The following is a 16,493-nucleotide window of genomic DNA, read 5'->3' on the forward strand; positions in this document are numbered from 1 at the left end:
AAAGTCTGCTGCCTCAGTTTTTATGATGGCAATTTGCATATACTCCAGAATGTCATGAAGAGTGATCAGATGAATTGCAAAGTCCCTTTTTGCCTTGACAATGAACTTTATCCCAAAAACAATATTTCCACTGCATTTCAACCCTGCCACAAAAGGACCAGCTGACATCAGGTCATTGATTCTTTTGTTAACACAGGTGAGGTGTTGACGAGGACAAGGCTGGAAACTTTAAAAGGAGGGTGGTGCTTCAAATCATTGTTCTTCCTCTGTTAACCATGGTTACCTGCAAGGAAACACGTGCAGTCTTCATTGCTCTAGACAAAAAGGGCTTCACAGGCAAGGATATTGCTGCTCTTAAGATTGCACCTAAATCAACCATTTATCGGATCATCAAGATCTTTAAGGAGAGAGGTTCAATAGTTATGAAGAAGGTTTCAGGGCACCAAAGAACATCCAGCAAGCGCCAGGACCGTCTCCTAAAGTTTATTCAGCTGCGGGATCAGGGCTCCACCAGTGCAAAGCTTGCTCAGCAAGGACTTTTGGAGGATGGCCTGGTGTCAAGAAGGCCAGCAAAGAAGCTACTTCTCTCCAGGAAAACCATCAGGGACTGATATTCTGCTAAAGGTACATTGGAGATTGGACTGCTGAGGACTGGGGTAAAGTAATTTTCTTTGATGAATCCCCTTTCAGATTGTTTGAGGCATCTGGAAAAACACTTGTCTGGAGAAGGAAAGGTGAGCGCAACCATCAGACCTGTGTCATGCCAACAGTAAGGCATCCTGAGACCATTCAGGCGTGGGGTTGCTTCTCAGCCAAGGGAGAGGGCTCACTCACAATTTTACCAAAGAACACAGCTATGAATATAGAATGGTACCAAAACATCCTCCAAGAGCAACTTCTCCCAACCATCCAAGAACAGTTTGGTGATGAACAATGCCTTTTCCAGCATGATGGAGCATCTTGCCATAAGGCAACATAACCAAGTGTCTCGGGGGAACAAAACATCGAAATTTTGGGTCCATGGCCAGGAAGCTTCCCAGACCTTAATCTCATTGAGAACTAGTGGTCAATCCTCAAGAGACAGGTGGACAAACAAAAACCCACAAATTCTGACAAACTCCAAGCATTGATTAGGCAAGAATGGGCGGCTATCAGTCAGTATGTGGCCCAGAAATTGATTGACAGCATGCCAGGGCGAATTGCAGAGGCCTTCAAAAAGAAGGGTCAACACTGCAAATATTGACTCTCTGCATAAACTTAATGTAATTGTAAATAAAAGCCTTTGACACTTATGAAATGCTTGTAATGTTACTTCAGTTATACCATACCAACATCTGGCAAAAAGGTCTAAAAACACTGAAGCAGCAAACTTTGTGAAAACCAATACTTGTGTCATTCTCAAAACTTTTGGCCATGACTGTAGTATATTTTTAGGTACATGTTTTTAATCTGCTTTGTGAGAATATAATTTCCAAAACAATACTTTCAGCCCAATTTTGGTGTTACCACTGACGTACCAATGATGCACCTTCCATGAGCACTACTGAGAAACCAGTGAGACACTATGATTATCTTTGAGGTCCTTGGATAACAACTTGTGTCAGTAGGCCTATACCAGCACCTTTTTCTGGTACGTTCACCAACTCATACACTATAAACAACACCACCCCTATAGTGGGTACACCATAACTTCACCATATGGGTGCCTGCTTTATAACACACAGGCTACAGACTGCTGTGTTCAAGCTCTTCTTAAGTAGTGGAAGATCTGCTAGTAACTTTATACACTTTATTATATACATTTTATCATATGTATCCTTTGACACTATTTAGTTTGTATTGAGAATATATTAACACTATAGTGTATTATGGCCATTTATCTCTTGTATATTTTGAAGGTAATTAACTCTATTTGATTGATACAGGTAGTATGTCCTGAAATAAAGTCAGGTCAGATTGGCTATGGGGTATGTATATAATAAAGAACATTTGGGTCTAAATGCTGCCATTGTCGTACACTAGAAACAGTTATTCAGACTTCTCTTATTTATTTGCTCACAGTTACTGTAAAACAACGGGCATGGTGTATGGTGTTACAACCCCTTAATCTAATCGATACCTGAACTGCACTTTTTAGCCATGTTGCTATCAGGAAGTATCAGTGATGTAGCTAATAACATCACCTTGGAAAAGTACTTCAGGTGTTAAATTCCACCTCCACAGGGAACACTCAGGAGTTGAGTGAATTAAGCGATCATTGTTATTTCTGTTTGCTCCCTATTGTCCACTAGTGAGCTCTACAGCCAGCCAGGAGCCGGACCCAGCAGGGATCACCTGAGGGAAGACACCTAGGGAAGTAGGGGAGTCGGCTGGATAGTGTACGCAGCCCACCAATCAAGACCTTTTGCAACTCCCTTGGGCGGTCAGTTCCCAAGGGGGGGATTAGGAGGTGATAAAAAGAGACTGGACACAAGTGTGACTAACTTTTGGCCAAGAGGCGATGCTCTGTCAGAGATGTGCTGTGGAACCTATCTCACTGGATTAATATGAACTGATTTCCTGACTTGTTGGACCTGCTATTGTTAAGGGGACCATGCTGTACCTATCCCACTGGATTTATTTGAGCTGATTTCCTGACTTGTTGGATCTGTTATTGTTAAGGGGCCGTGTTGTATTTAATTCTGTTCTGCAGAATAAATCATCCTTTCATTTTTTCTCTAATACCATGTCTGAGTGATTTGGAAACCACGTATCTTCACAGTGACAAATATACAGTAGGGATACGTTTGTCCTCAGTGACATAAGCTGCAGGTATAGTGGGTGAGACATACGGAAGTACCCAATATTATGCAGAAAACTGGACAGTAGCACCAAACATTTTAATTAGTTACTAATTATTACTATTATTACAATGTAGTGATTACTAAAGCTTCCAGACAAGAGATGTATATGAAGAACATCAACAGCTCATCCTGCATGTTGTACTTGTCGGCACTTAGTTAATTAAGATTTTATTTTCTCACCCCTTGTGTCTCCACAAACAGGACATGTAGATGGTGATACATTTGTCTTAGTCTACAGTTTAAATGCTTCATAACAGCCCCAGGAGACAGTGGAACAGACAGTGAAATGGATGTATGATGAAATGTTTTCCTTTCGCCCAGGAGAGCTAACACTTCCACTTGCCATTACCATATTACCACGCCACGCTTTTACTAAGCTGAAACTAATCACACTTTGACATTTGCTGCAATGTAGAAAACACTTCAGAATCTGAGACATGATGGAGGTTCTCTGGTTCTTGACAAGAGTTTGTGCTTCTCATTTTATCTTTGATATGTTTTGCAAAACTCAGTGACTGGCTGCTCCTTGGGGAAGGAGGAAAAGTGCTGGTAATCAGACAGTGGTCTAATCATTAGCTACACTTAACCCATCATCCACTGACACGCTGGCATTTACCTGCTGTAATTACTGAGCAGCTGGCTGACAGTCAGAATATGAGAACACTCAACAAGTGTTTACTGGCTAAATCATTTTATATTGTCATATTCTTAAAAACTGGGAAGGCGTCCCAAGTCAAAAACTGAATGTGTGAAGAATTTATAGAAATGGATGTTAATGGATTTACATGCAGTAAATACAAAGGTCATAGCTACTACAGTAAGAGTGCCGCAGGTATTGTGTTCCCCTATATACACAGAACATTATTATAGATTTCTCCTCTTTCTCCTTGCGGAACAGCAGTTAGTGCACCCCCTACAGGTTGTACTGGGTGTAACCTGGTCTTCCCTCTCTGGAGTGTTAATGACTATTTCTCACTTTACTTTTCAATATCTTGTTCTCCTCTTACCGTTCTTTGTTAAATCTAAGTGAATGAAGCACAGCTGGTCGTTTCTGTCTCAGGTTCCACAAGTGAAGCGTCTCGTTAGCACATGCTGTGACCAAGGCACCCTGCAAATAAACAGAAACACAGATAAACAACACTAATTATATCATACGTGCAACACTTTATTAATATTCATTCCAATTAGACCAGAATTACTGGATATATTATTAGTGTGACTGGATCACCTATAAATAACTCATGGTATAAATGTATTTAAAGGAAATAGCGCAGGGAGCTTATTTATATAATTGCCAATGCACTTATCTTTGATATTGTGTATATTTTGATATAGGGAATCATTATTTCTTAGACCAGGGTAGAAAATTAGTTTTTTCTAGAGGAAATGTCTTATTTCTGATTTATATATCTGATACAATAAGTATTTGTTTTGAAAGCCTTTTGTATATCTTGGTGTAAGGAAACATCTTGTTTGGGGTTTACAACTTTTCCTGGGGAATACTTTTCTTTGGAGGAAATGTGTATTCTGCGACTGTTGGAAGGACTCATGCTAATCTCAAGCTAATTAGACCTTTTGATGTGTGAGGATCATAGGAAGAAGTAATTACACTTGCTGTCCACTGTAAGATGCAGGATATCACAGATAAGCGTAAATATTGTTAGCTTTGCAATGCATGTAAATCCATGTTTGTGTAAACACATTGCATCTTGATTCTAAAAAAAGCCTGTGTCCAAATCAGAATAAAAAGCAATGTCTTGCACACTGAAATGTATCATTCTGATGTTCCATCTGACCTGATCATCTGGTACCTTCAACCAGTGTGAGAGCAAATAAACATCCCTTGCTTCAAATACCTGCTTGAAAACATCTTCAATATTGCTGTAATCCTGTGACCTGCAGATTAGACCCTAAATCTAATCCGTTATCCGGCTGTTTCTAAAGGTTTGACTCAGCTTTTCCGGTACCACCACTCTGCCTGCTACCCTGCAGCTCTGGTCAGTGTGATAGGCCAGGGAGGATCCATCCACAGCAACCCTGATCCATAGTAAGAGGTCCGGAGTACCAGCCCAGGTATACCAGCAAGGGGGTACCCCATCAGTGACAGTTACCCAGAAGGAACGTGGTTCTGGGCGTCAAAGGATCCCAGTGGTGGCAGCAGGCTCCGCCTACTGCGTCAGGAGGGGCATACTCAAAATAACGAAACGGGACGGTGGCAAAGTAAGCCCAGCCAGTTCCCAGCAACAACAGACGGGGTGGAATAGGCGGGCCATCCTGTCACAATTAGCAAATAGAAATCCCTCTGCACTGTATAGCTCTTCTGTATACCTACGTACATCCCTGGAGAAATATTGTGGTTGTGAGAAAATGAGGAAAGGGCAAATCAAAAAGAAAAGCTGTGTATGTCTGCCGAGTGTGTATGAATGTGCATATGTGCTTGTGTGTGTATGTAGGTATATGCATGTGTCCGAGTGTGTCAGTGAATGTGTGTCTGTGTCCTTGTGTCTGTATATGTATGATCACGTCTGTGTGTATGTATGATCATGTCTATGTGTGTCTTTGTATGTATGATCACGTCTGTGTGTATCTGTGTATGTATGATCATGTTTGTGTGTGTGTGTGTTGTGGGAAGTTTTAGTGGGACACTTATGGAGTGCTGGTCTCTGCCTTTCCTAGTGCTTGCTAGTCACAAAATTAGCACTATTCAGATTTAATCTCACTATCCTTTGGTGGGAAACTTGCAGTATGCAGGAAAAATGGCAGAAGAAGTGACATCTAGGCCTCTTATCAGTCATTATGTAAAGATGATTGCAGGAGTTAGCCATTGGTTCATGTATTGCATTGTAATATAGACAAAGGGCCTTCAAGTGGACAGAGGTGTCAAGATCATGGTACTGAGAGAAAATATGACTCACCCACTGATCTCACCAATGTCGGGGTATAAGGAGTAACTTCTGAAAGTGATCTAACAAATCTACCTCTGGAAGGTATGAGGAGATGGGGACAGAACATACCACTGTCATGCACACTGGTAGGAGCCATCCTCTTCAGAGTCCCTGGTTCACAGCTAAGACAAGTACAGGAAGTCATACACGGTGGTATGTAAGTTAAGGCAGAGATACGTGGTTTAAGAGTTTTCATTAGGTGGAGAAAAAATATTAAGATTTTTCCACATGAATTAAAGCAAAGCATGATAGCAGCATGTACTGAGGATTCAGGATTCAGAAGTAGTACCAGACTGGGGTATGAAGGGCCCACTGTGTAAAGAAGGTAAAGCAGGGGCCCACAAAATAGCATGTTGACAGAGGGACATCCTGCAGAGTCGGTCATCCAATCACCTCCCTCCATTATACCTGTAGGGTAGGGCCCTCAGGCAATGAGGCAAAATGGGGATTTCCCCTGTATCAAAGTTTTCCATTCCAACACTGGTCAGAAGGATTAAAGATTCAAGAATCAAGGACAAGAGCAAGCAGGTAACCTGACTATCAACCGGATACAAAAATTGAGCTCATTTAGTTTAAAAACACCAAGTTTTCAACGAGCTACCGATGAGTCTGATACAGCTATCTCAGTTATGGAAAGCAAGCAAAACTAATCCATTTTTGTGATTAGCATACAAAACAGACCCCAGACCGGTATCTAGAATGCAAACAGACCAGAATCTAATAGCTGTTATAAAAAAACAGACCTAAATGGATGAGACAGAAAGCCTCTGCCATGAGACAATCTTGACAATAAAAAGATGGCCAATAACTGGAAGCGTCTGATAGCAAAAATAGACACAGATATGAAATTAATAAATAGCAGCAGCTGATTGGCCGTTTTGCCACTCACTGCATCATTGCATTTCAGGAAGAAGTAAATGGTGATCAGATCACTTGCTGACTAATCATTACCTACTTCCTGCAGTCATGTCTGAGATGTCAGGCAATATATTAAGAAAGTAGCAAGGTGTGTCGTAGGATGGGTAAAAGCTCCCCTTACCCTACCATCTCATGACAGGAACAGAACTAGCAGCCAACAGAGTGGCAAAATAACATCTGGAGCAGAGGTATGGACAGGAATACACAGAGACCTGCATGAAAACAGCACAGTGAGTCTGCGGAGCAAGAACAGCTACTGGTCCAATCTGGTGACTATTATAAAAAATACTGAAATTTAATGACTAAAAACATAAAGCAGAGTCATATCTTGTATTCAGTATAAAGAAAAAAAACAACATAGACTACAACATAGACTCCAATAAAGGGGCTAGCACATAAAGCAGAGCCTGAATTGGAATCTAGTATAGAAAACACATCGTTTTCTGGTGATTTTTATACAAAACAGACTACAATCTAATGGCTAGTAAATAAACAGAGCCCAATTTTGTATCTAGTATAGCAAACGAAACCCAATCTGGTGACTAACAAACAACACAGACTCCAATCTAGGGGTAAATATATGAACGTGCGGGTTCTTCAACACCCGCGTGTTCAGCGATTAAATTTCAAGCGGCGCTGCATTGTAAAGGGAAGTTTCCCTTTACAATGCAGCGCCGCTTGAAATTTAATCGCCGAACACGCTGAACACGCGGGTGTTGAAGAACCCGCACGTTCATATATTTACCCCTAGCTAGTGTTGAATAAATAAAGCACATCCCTATCTAGCATCTAGTATAGAAAGCATAACACAATCTGGTGACTAGCATGTGGAAAAGAGCCCATCACTACTGCTCATAATCATCTAGCTCTCCCTAGTAACCTGTGGTGTCATTGTTGGTCCTGCAGCACTGAACTGAAGGGCTTCATGCTAAATAATGACCAAACACTAATGATAATCACAGATCACTAGCATTCCTTCACCCAGATAGCCTCTTGCACTCTGAGCACAGACAATGTAGGTCCCACGTACTGTGAACAGTAACTATGTACGCCCACATCTAGGTAGCCCTATTAAAAAACCACTTTGCCAACGGCCTGAGAAAGGATAATCACCTTACATTAGGGGTAAATTCCCCCAAGAGGCTGCTCACATCTGCTGATGACATCACAGAACGACTCCATCCAAAAACAGACTGCAAAGCAGCACTACCACCAGGCTTGGCAACAGTACAACACAGATTTCTGGCATAGCAATCTCTCTACTGGAAGCAATGTGCAGGCCACAAGTCTATGAGTCACATATCAGACACATCCAAAAACCCAGTATCTCCTCCTCAGGGTTTTTTTCAACATCCCAATAGGTATCCAATATACTCCTAATAGCCAAGTGCAAGGGGTAACATCTATATTAGAGTCAGATTTTCCCTTAGACCATTTTCCACAACATATACAACATTTGCACATTTTGCAGAATGTGACCTTAAGTGTACCCAGTCCTAATTCAACCACACCACAAAGCAGAATAAATTGACTGAATGAATTATCGTCTCAGCTCCAAAAATGCAAATTCCTAAATACAATATGTAATGGCACTCTGCAGAATGGTGAAGACAGTACATGGTCAGAACTTCGCTTTACTGCAAAACGGGCTATTCCAGAGCGAAACTTGTGACAAAAAGAAAAAATAATTTTGTGGGAAGGAATATTTCTAACCGCACTCCAATCAGAGTAATAAAATGCTTTAAAGACACAAAAGTGACAAGTACTCAAGACAGCCCCCATTACTCTAATAACTAAAGCAAGCCATAAATGTAGATAGGCTGAAATCAATAAAGGGGGTGGCTGTAAGCGACCGGAGGTAAGTCTTTTATGTGACATTTTTACTGTTTTGTTCCTGCGTCTTTTTAACTTGCAAAACTAGGCACACAATACTTTTACAGGGGTTTCTCTGGAAACAAGGTGTAACAACCTTGTATGTGTTACTTTCATATTTGCAGCGTAAACAAAGCAGCAGTTGCATTATAACAGCTCCTGTAAAGCAGTGACACTTACCTCGTTGATTAAAAACTGGAGATGCAGGACGGCTGCAGTGCTGTCATGCTGGCAATGGCAATCAACGCCAGGCCGGCCCAGTCTGGTATCATCAATCGTTAAGGAGTTTACTGGTAAACAATTATGAAGCTATTAACCTTGCCAGTGTGACAATTGTGTAAACTGTGTGCCCATGTAAGGGAGCTGGAACATTAACCATTTAATACAATGATCGACAGAGGATAAAAGGACAACAGGAAGAGGAGATGGCATGACACAACTCATATGTAAAGAGAATGGTGGCAGCACTATTTACAACATACCTTGTACAGGATTATATCTGCCCCGGAGACACCACTGAAATATACCAGACATTCTTATTTCTTTTACATTTTCCCATGGGGTATATACTGTATGTCACACACATGTATATTGTGCATACTGTCCATTAATTTATGGCAGGTATAGGGTCCAGGGACTGGCTAAGGTCAAACTGTAGGTAAATATTATGAATACAAGACACACTTGTGTCAGTTTACAACATCTGAAGTGTAATACAAATTATCACATAAAAAACTAACATTCAACACTACGGCACTGCACATTTCAATAGAATAAAACAATTTATTAATACAAATAACTGGGAATGCAGATTATGCACAGGTCATACAAGCTGAAAACAGGATTGTACTGTATATGACACGACTAATGGCTGCTTAGAAGACACATTACACATTTCCATAATTATAAACATGTTTAGCAAAAGCACAAAATAAACAGTGAATATAATAACATAGGAAATAAATGTATGTGTGCAGGTTATAGTATAGGCTGATATAGGAAATGAGATCTGGATTGCTCAGTTTCTGGTTCTGGCTTTGCAGGATGTTCTCTCATCTGTGTCTCCCGATTTACTTGGGTCATACTTCCCTTATTTTATAGACATTCGTAGGCTCTCATCATCATCATCACCATTTATTTATATAGCGCCACTAAATCTGCAGCGCTGTACAGAGAACTCACTCACATCAGTCACTGCCCCATCGGGGTTTACAGGAGAGAGAGAGAGAGACTAGGGTCAATTGTGATAGCAGCCAATTAACCTACCAGTATGTTTTTGGAGTGTGGGAGGAAACCGGAGCACCCGGAGGAAACCCTCATAAACACGGGGAGAACATACAAACTCCACACAGATAAGGCCATGGGTGGGAATTGAACTCATGACCCCAGTGCTGTGAGGCAGAAGTGCTAACCCCTGAGCCACCGTGATGCCCACATTCTCCCCCTTCATCAACATAACAATTTGGATTGACAATTTGGTTTATTCAACTTTAGTTTTGTTATTAAACATTAGTTTTGCCATTTTGTTAAATGTTTTCCATGCACTGCATCCTTGTATTTAAGGACCATTGTTAATTGAATTGTGCATTTGTTTTTCCATTTATCTTGCCATTGTATTTCTTTATATTTGCTCTGTAGACATGTGTGCAAGTAGCAGCTGAATGGACTTAATGTACTCAGATGACCTTGGTTGCATATATTTTATGGTTACGCCTTTGAAAATAAATAAAGATTTATTTAAAAAAAAATGCTACAAATATCCAGTAAAAATCTCACTTTGCAGTTTCATTAAAAATGGGTTAAAGGAGATGAATAAAATAATATTGTATTGCTGTTGTAATATAAAAATAAAAAGACAAGAGCTAAACACTGTTTTCTGTCTTTGACAAAGAACATGTTGTTGCTGCTCTTAGCAGTAGGCTTACAGGCTTTACTACGGTGCCAGCATTATATCACATATAAGATGCCCCCTATAACTTCTCAGTCTATATTCAGCTCCTTAAGATATTTTAGCACTATTTTAATTGACCAACTCAGAAAAAAGACTCTTTGCCCACGGATTGCTCTTTATACAATGTTATGTAATGTTAGTTTGTGTTATCTAGGAAAAGACACACATTATCATTGTCTATGTTGCTTATTCAATCATTAACTTTCACTCTTATCTCATGCATTCAGCAAGTAAGGACAATGTTTCATATTTTTATATTTCATGAAGAAAGAGTTACATATTTACGCCATATTACATAATGACTTTATAAGATGAACCCTGCAGTTCCAGCTTTAAATCAAAGTACTTGTATAATTAGTATTATCTCATCTCTGTCAAGCTGTTGTGTACAGGCTTTTACTTCTGCAGAGATGCTGCCAGTTTTGATGAAGTTTTGTCACAAAAATCTGCAGGAAGGAAGCTACTAAAAGCGGTGTTTCCGGTTGGAAACTGTGGGTTCGGTGGATTAAATAAAATGTGACACTCAGATTGTGTAACAGGTATATTGTTTTTTTGATGTAAAGAATTAGTATAAAAGAGCAAATATAATACAAAGTTAGTATAATACAAAGAGTAAATATAAGAAAATACTTAGCTGTTTCCAACAGATCATCCAGTAGATTTGTTTAATCACAGACATAGATTATTCCCTAGGACCCCGCCTTTCTCCGTGTCAGCCTGGTACGTAAGCTCGAAAGCTAGGAAGTCTACTGGTAACAAACAGTTGTTTGGCTGTAACAACAAGTTCTTGGCAATTCTGCAGCATTCCAAGCTGAGGTGAGGTTATGTCACAGATACCTTGTTATTATTGACAAGGACCCTAACATTATTTCCATATAATTTATAAACATGCTCTTCGACTTTCTATTGGTCTAATACTGATAAAAGCTTGAGCATGTGCAGTAGGCCAAAAGCCACCGCCCTAACTAGAAATGTGGGCAGCACAGTGGCCTAGTGGTTAGCACTTCTGCCTCGCAGCACTGGGGTCATGAGTTCGCTTCCCGACCATGGCCTTATCTGTGTGGAGTTTGTATGTTCTCCCTGTGTTTGCGTGGGTTTCCTTCAGGTGCTCCGGTTTCCTCCCACACTCCAAAAACATACTGGTAGGTTAATTGGCTGCTATCAAAATTGACCCTAGTCTCTCCCTCTCTGTCTGTCACCCTCTCGTTATGTCTGCCTGTCTATTTCCCTCTCTGTCTGTCTCTGTGTGTGTGTGTATCTATATTAGGGAATTTAGACTGTAAGCTCCAATGGGGCAGGGACTGATGTGAGTGAGTTCTCTGTAAGCGCTGCGGAATTAGTGGCGCTATATAAATAAATGATGATGATAATGATGTGTAGAAGATTCTAGAAAGGCCTTGATTATATAAACGAATCTTCGTAGTAAACCCTGAGACGACACCCTAGCAAGATATGTTGGCATTATCTCAACTCTGGGTGACTCAGCTAACAGTAACGACAGGCAGCATCTATTGCTCTGTAGCAATCTATCTTAGGGCATTATACAAAAGGGCATTTATATAACATTACACCTAATAGGTGACTCAGATTATCCCATCTGCGGTTAGACTTGCGGCTGGGATTATTTGTGGCAAGGTTCTCATTTGTCCATTATAGTATACAGATATTATGGCCTCTATGCTTTTTTAGATCTCAACAGTAAATATGGCTGCTATCAATCTGCAATGAGTTTATTCTCCTTGCATAACAGGGCTCATGTTTCCAGGTGAATCACAGACTCCACATATAGTCCATCATATATATCCCGTTTGGGACTGTGTGGGGTGTAATCACTAATATCCACGGTCAATTCTTGTGTACTTATTGTCCTTGGGAAATAATACTTACCAATACAAGCCCTCATTACTAACAATTCGCAATAAGCTGGAAACTATCCTTTCCCTAGTAAAGGATGAATATGTTATATAGATATATATGACTACATCTCTAATTATATGAAATGAATAATAACGGCTGTGAATATTTGTTGCGAAATTATTGATATCTTTTGACATTTTTGATGGATAGCAGCCAAAGATAGCACAAGCATCTACTATTACCATCTGTAACAAGTCTAATTAAACTTTGCCTTTTGAGTAAAAATTAAAACATTAATATGTGAGAATGCTCTATATGTATGCATGATAACATCAGTTTGGGATCAATAATAACCCTTTGATAGTTACAATGTTGTCTGCAGATATCATGAACGAATACCTTGAATAGACACACTATATCAGTTTACAGTGGTCTCACTAATAAATAATTCAAGTATAGATCAGACCCACACAATAAGTTTTATGCAAATGTAATACAATTTTGATATATAATAGATTTAACCGGCTCTCCCTAAGGGTCATTTTTATTTCTTCTACACTTTATTTCAATCTTTATCACTACTATATTTTTAAATTCGCCGACCATAACGACATCTGGTTATCTATACAAATTCTTTTAATAAACAATTACCAATAAAGTTGATTTTATACTTATTTCTATGGACAGGATTGCCTCACATACTACTTTTTACAGCTGATATTTATTATCAACTGTATTTTCTCAATGTCTAGATCCGTCTAGTTATGAGAGCACCCCCTCATTTTATATGTTATATTTAACCACATTTTATTGAGGTTGTCCTTACCTTGGAGCGGATTGGTTCACCCCTCCTTTTTTCATTATCTCAACTCTGCCATGTTTACTTAAAGCATTTAAAGTAATACGCAAATGAAAGCATAAAACAACAAATAGGGTTCCAGCAGGCATTCTGTCACACCTGCCACAGGCGGTTTAACCAAATTGCAAAGTTTTAATGTGTGGTTTGTAAATCGTGCGATGTACTAAAGTAAAAGCGCACAACAAACCACATTGTTTCAAACCATCATATCTGAATCCGGAATTCCAGTTTCATAACACGGGAAGCACACAAATGGTGCAATGTATGAAAGTGTTGATTGCCAAACCTCATGTTAAACTGCCAGAATAAAAGCAATTTTTTTAGATGTGACTCTGATAGGCGAGATGTAGAAATCACATCCAGTTTGTGGTATCTGCAGCTGTCAAAAAGATAAACAAAAATACATATAAATAATATAAAAATTTGTTTTTAAAAAAAAGGAAAACAGTCCCTTCCCTTGCATTCTCTAAAAACAAAGGCTGGGGCATTTGATGAATTTATGGGACAGAGGGATCTTTGCAGATTTCTTAATGTCGATATAACCTACGCTTCCTCCCACTGTCTATAAACATACTGGTTGGTTAATTAGGTTCTGACAAAATTGACGTGCACCTGTGTGTTAGAGATTTGGAGCTAGATCTACTAAAGGGCAGTTTGGTGAAACAGACAGTTTTACTGAAGCCCAAACTGCAATTTAAAAGGCCAGAATTACCATTTTTTTAAAACCACCACTTTACAAATCGCCATCCCGATTTTGACAATGGTGAGCATACAAACCACCAGATTTACTAAGCTGGGGTTTGCAAAACTGCCGCATAACCGCCATCCAAAAGGCCAAAATAAAAGATGGTTGTGAGTGGCGAGATTGCTCAAACTACATGCTGTTTTGCCATTCAGGACATAAGAGAAAGCACCACTGACATTTAAATTATTTGGGCAATCGTATTTATTGATTAAAGGGCAAAATGTATTTAATATTAACTTATGGGGGAATTCTTTTTTCTTTTAAGGGGACACTATTATAGCATTATATTATGAGGGAAATGTAACATAGTAACATAGTTGATGAGGTTGAAAAAAGACACCAGTCCATCAAGTTCAACCTATTTTGGATCTCCTCCGATCCTGCACTTATATTTGAAATTAATCCAGAGTAGGCAACCGCCAATCTGTTTCAATTTTGAAAATCCCCCCAGACTCAATATTGCAATCCAATTTTTACCCTATATCCACTACTATCCTTTATTTTAAATTAACGGTCGTATCCCTGGATACACCTTTCCGCTAAAAATTTGTCTAACCCTTTCTTAAACATATCTATTGAATCTGCCATCACAACCTTCCCTGGCAATGAATTCCATATCTTGACTGCCCTTACTGTAAAGAACCCCTTCCTTTGCTTGTTGTGAAATTTCCTCTCCTCTAACCTTAAGGGATGACCACGTGTCCTGTGTATGGTCCTTGGGGTAAAAAGTTCCCATGAAAGCTCTCAGTATTGACCCCTAATGTATTTGTACATAGTAATCATATCTCCCCTTAGACGCCTCTTTTCTAAAGTAAACATGCCTAAACTGGCTAACCTTTCCTCATAACTTAATGACTCCATATCCTATCAATTTTGTCGCCCCTCTCTGAACCCTTTCTAGTTCCAAATTATCTTTTTTATAGAGTGGTGCCCAGAACTGTACTGCATATTCAAGATGAGGTCTTACCAACGATTTATACAGTGGCAAAATTACACTGTCTTCCCTTGCATCTATGCCCCTTTTTATGCATGCCAATACTTTGTCTGCCCTTGCAGCTGCTGCTTGACATTGAGCACTATTGCTAAGTCTACTGTCTACGAGCACTCCCAAATCCTTTTCCATTATAGATTCTCCCAAATTAATTCCATTTAATTTATAGATTGCGTTCTTGTTTTTGATCCCTGAATGCATAACCTTACATTTATCTGTGTTAAACCTCATATTCCATTTAGCCGCCCAATCCTCCAGTTTATTTAAGTCCCTCTGTAGAGAAGCTACATCTTGCTCTGATTTTATTACCTTACAGAGTTTAGTGTCATCTGCAAAAATAGAAACTTTACTCTCTAAACCATCACCAAGGTCATTAATAAATATATTAAAAAGGAGTGGTCCCAGCACGGAACCTTGAGGTACTCCACTTAAGACCTTTGACCAATTAGAAAATGTTCCATTTATCACAACTCTCTGTTCCCTATTCTCTAACCAGTTTTCGATCCAAGTACAAATTTTGATTTGTACTTGTGAATATATAATAATATTAACTGATAGTTAATGGTGGATATAATTAATTATATTGCACAATTTGGCATTACATAGTGCCGACTAATACAATAATTAAGTAATTGTGTCCCCTTAATATAATGACATTTATTTTTACCCATAAATTAGTATTAAATGCACATAATGTATCTATAAAATAATGTATAATCTGTTCATCTTTGTTGCTTTATCGTTCTATCATGCCTGTGTGGACAATGAAGCCTGTCTGCGATTGTACTTTCTTTGAGGACCTGAAAAGCAGGAGGACGTTGAGCTTAGTCCCTACCAGATGAGCAGAGGAGTGAAGAGCATGGCCCAGCACCTGGGATTGTACATCAAAGTGACTGAGAGAAAAACAATGATGGAGCATAGGACTGTGTAGTTTGCAGTCTGATGAACACTATGGTATTGTCGCATATTTGCTATTGTTTTGTGTGCTGTGTTATATATATATTATTCCACAATTTACCTGGGTGATTTATTTGACCCACACAAAGGTACCAGGAAGGCCAGGAGCAATGCATAGGGCCTGTTGGCTTTCAAGGTGAGCAAGGCTAAACACTATCCTGGTAATCTCACAAAGCCGTAAACAGCGCAATGACCATGACACACCACAGAAAAACAACAACTGCTTGTAACGTTTGTAAAGCCACAGTCAGTAGAGGTAGGGACTTAACCATGTAGAAACCTCATCCAAGCTACACCATTTGAAGCAAGTTCATGGCAAGTTGTTGGGAAATCTGAAACTTATGCTAAAAAAATAACAATAAGCAGTACAGCATCCTCCAGGTCCCTTGTCTCAACTAGATCGCGGCACCTGCAATCTACACCCACAACACCTCACTCATCAATATCCTCAGTAGTGATCGGAGTTAGTCCTGCATCAGAGTTGTTACAGCTAGATGGCTCCTCCCCTATCAAGGATTCCTCAGAAGAATTCTTGAGCGTTAGTCCCACTGCTGC

The 16,493-nt window shown here is 39.5% G+C and overlaps 1 protein-coding gene across 8 annotated transcripts in view; it reads right to left on the reverse strand.

Annotated features, from left to right (window-relative positions):
* STXBP5L (syntaxin binding protein 5L) overlaps positions 1-16,493 on the reverse strand; it is a 280,722-nt gene that overhangs the window by 159,083 nt on the left and 105,146 nt on the right. For all 8 annotated transcript variants that reach the window (XM_075197467.1, XM_075197464.1, XM_075197466.1 and 5 more), the window contains exons 3-4: positions 8,759-8,840; positions 3,851-3,951 (exon numbers count right to left, since the gene is read on the reverse strand). In XM_075197467.1, coding sequence (XP_075053568.1) covers positions 3,851-3,951; positions 8,759-8,840 — 183 coding nt within the window. The remainder of the gene's footprint in view (positions 1-3,850; positions 3,952-8,758; positions 8,841-16,493) is intronic.

Source organism: Mixophyes fleayi, chromosome 2 (genome assembly GCF_038048845.1).
Source record: "Mixophyes fleayi isolate aMixFle1 chromosome 2, aMixFle1.hap1, whole genome shotgun sequence".
Taxonomy (NCBI): Eukaryota; Metazoa; Chordata; class Amphibia; order Anura; family Limnodynastidae; genus Mixophyes; species Mixophyes fleayi.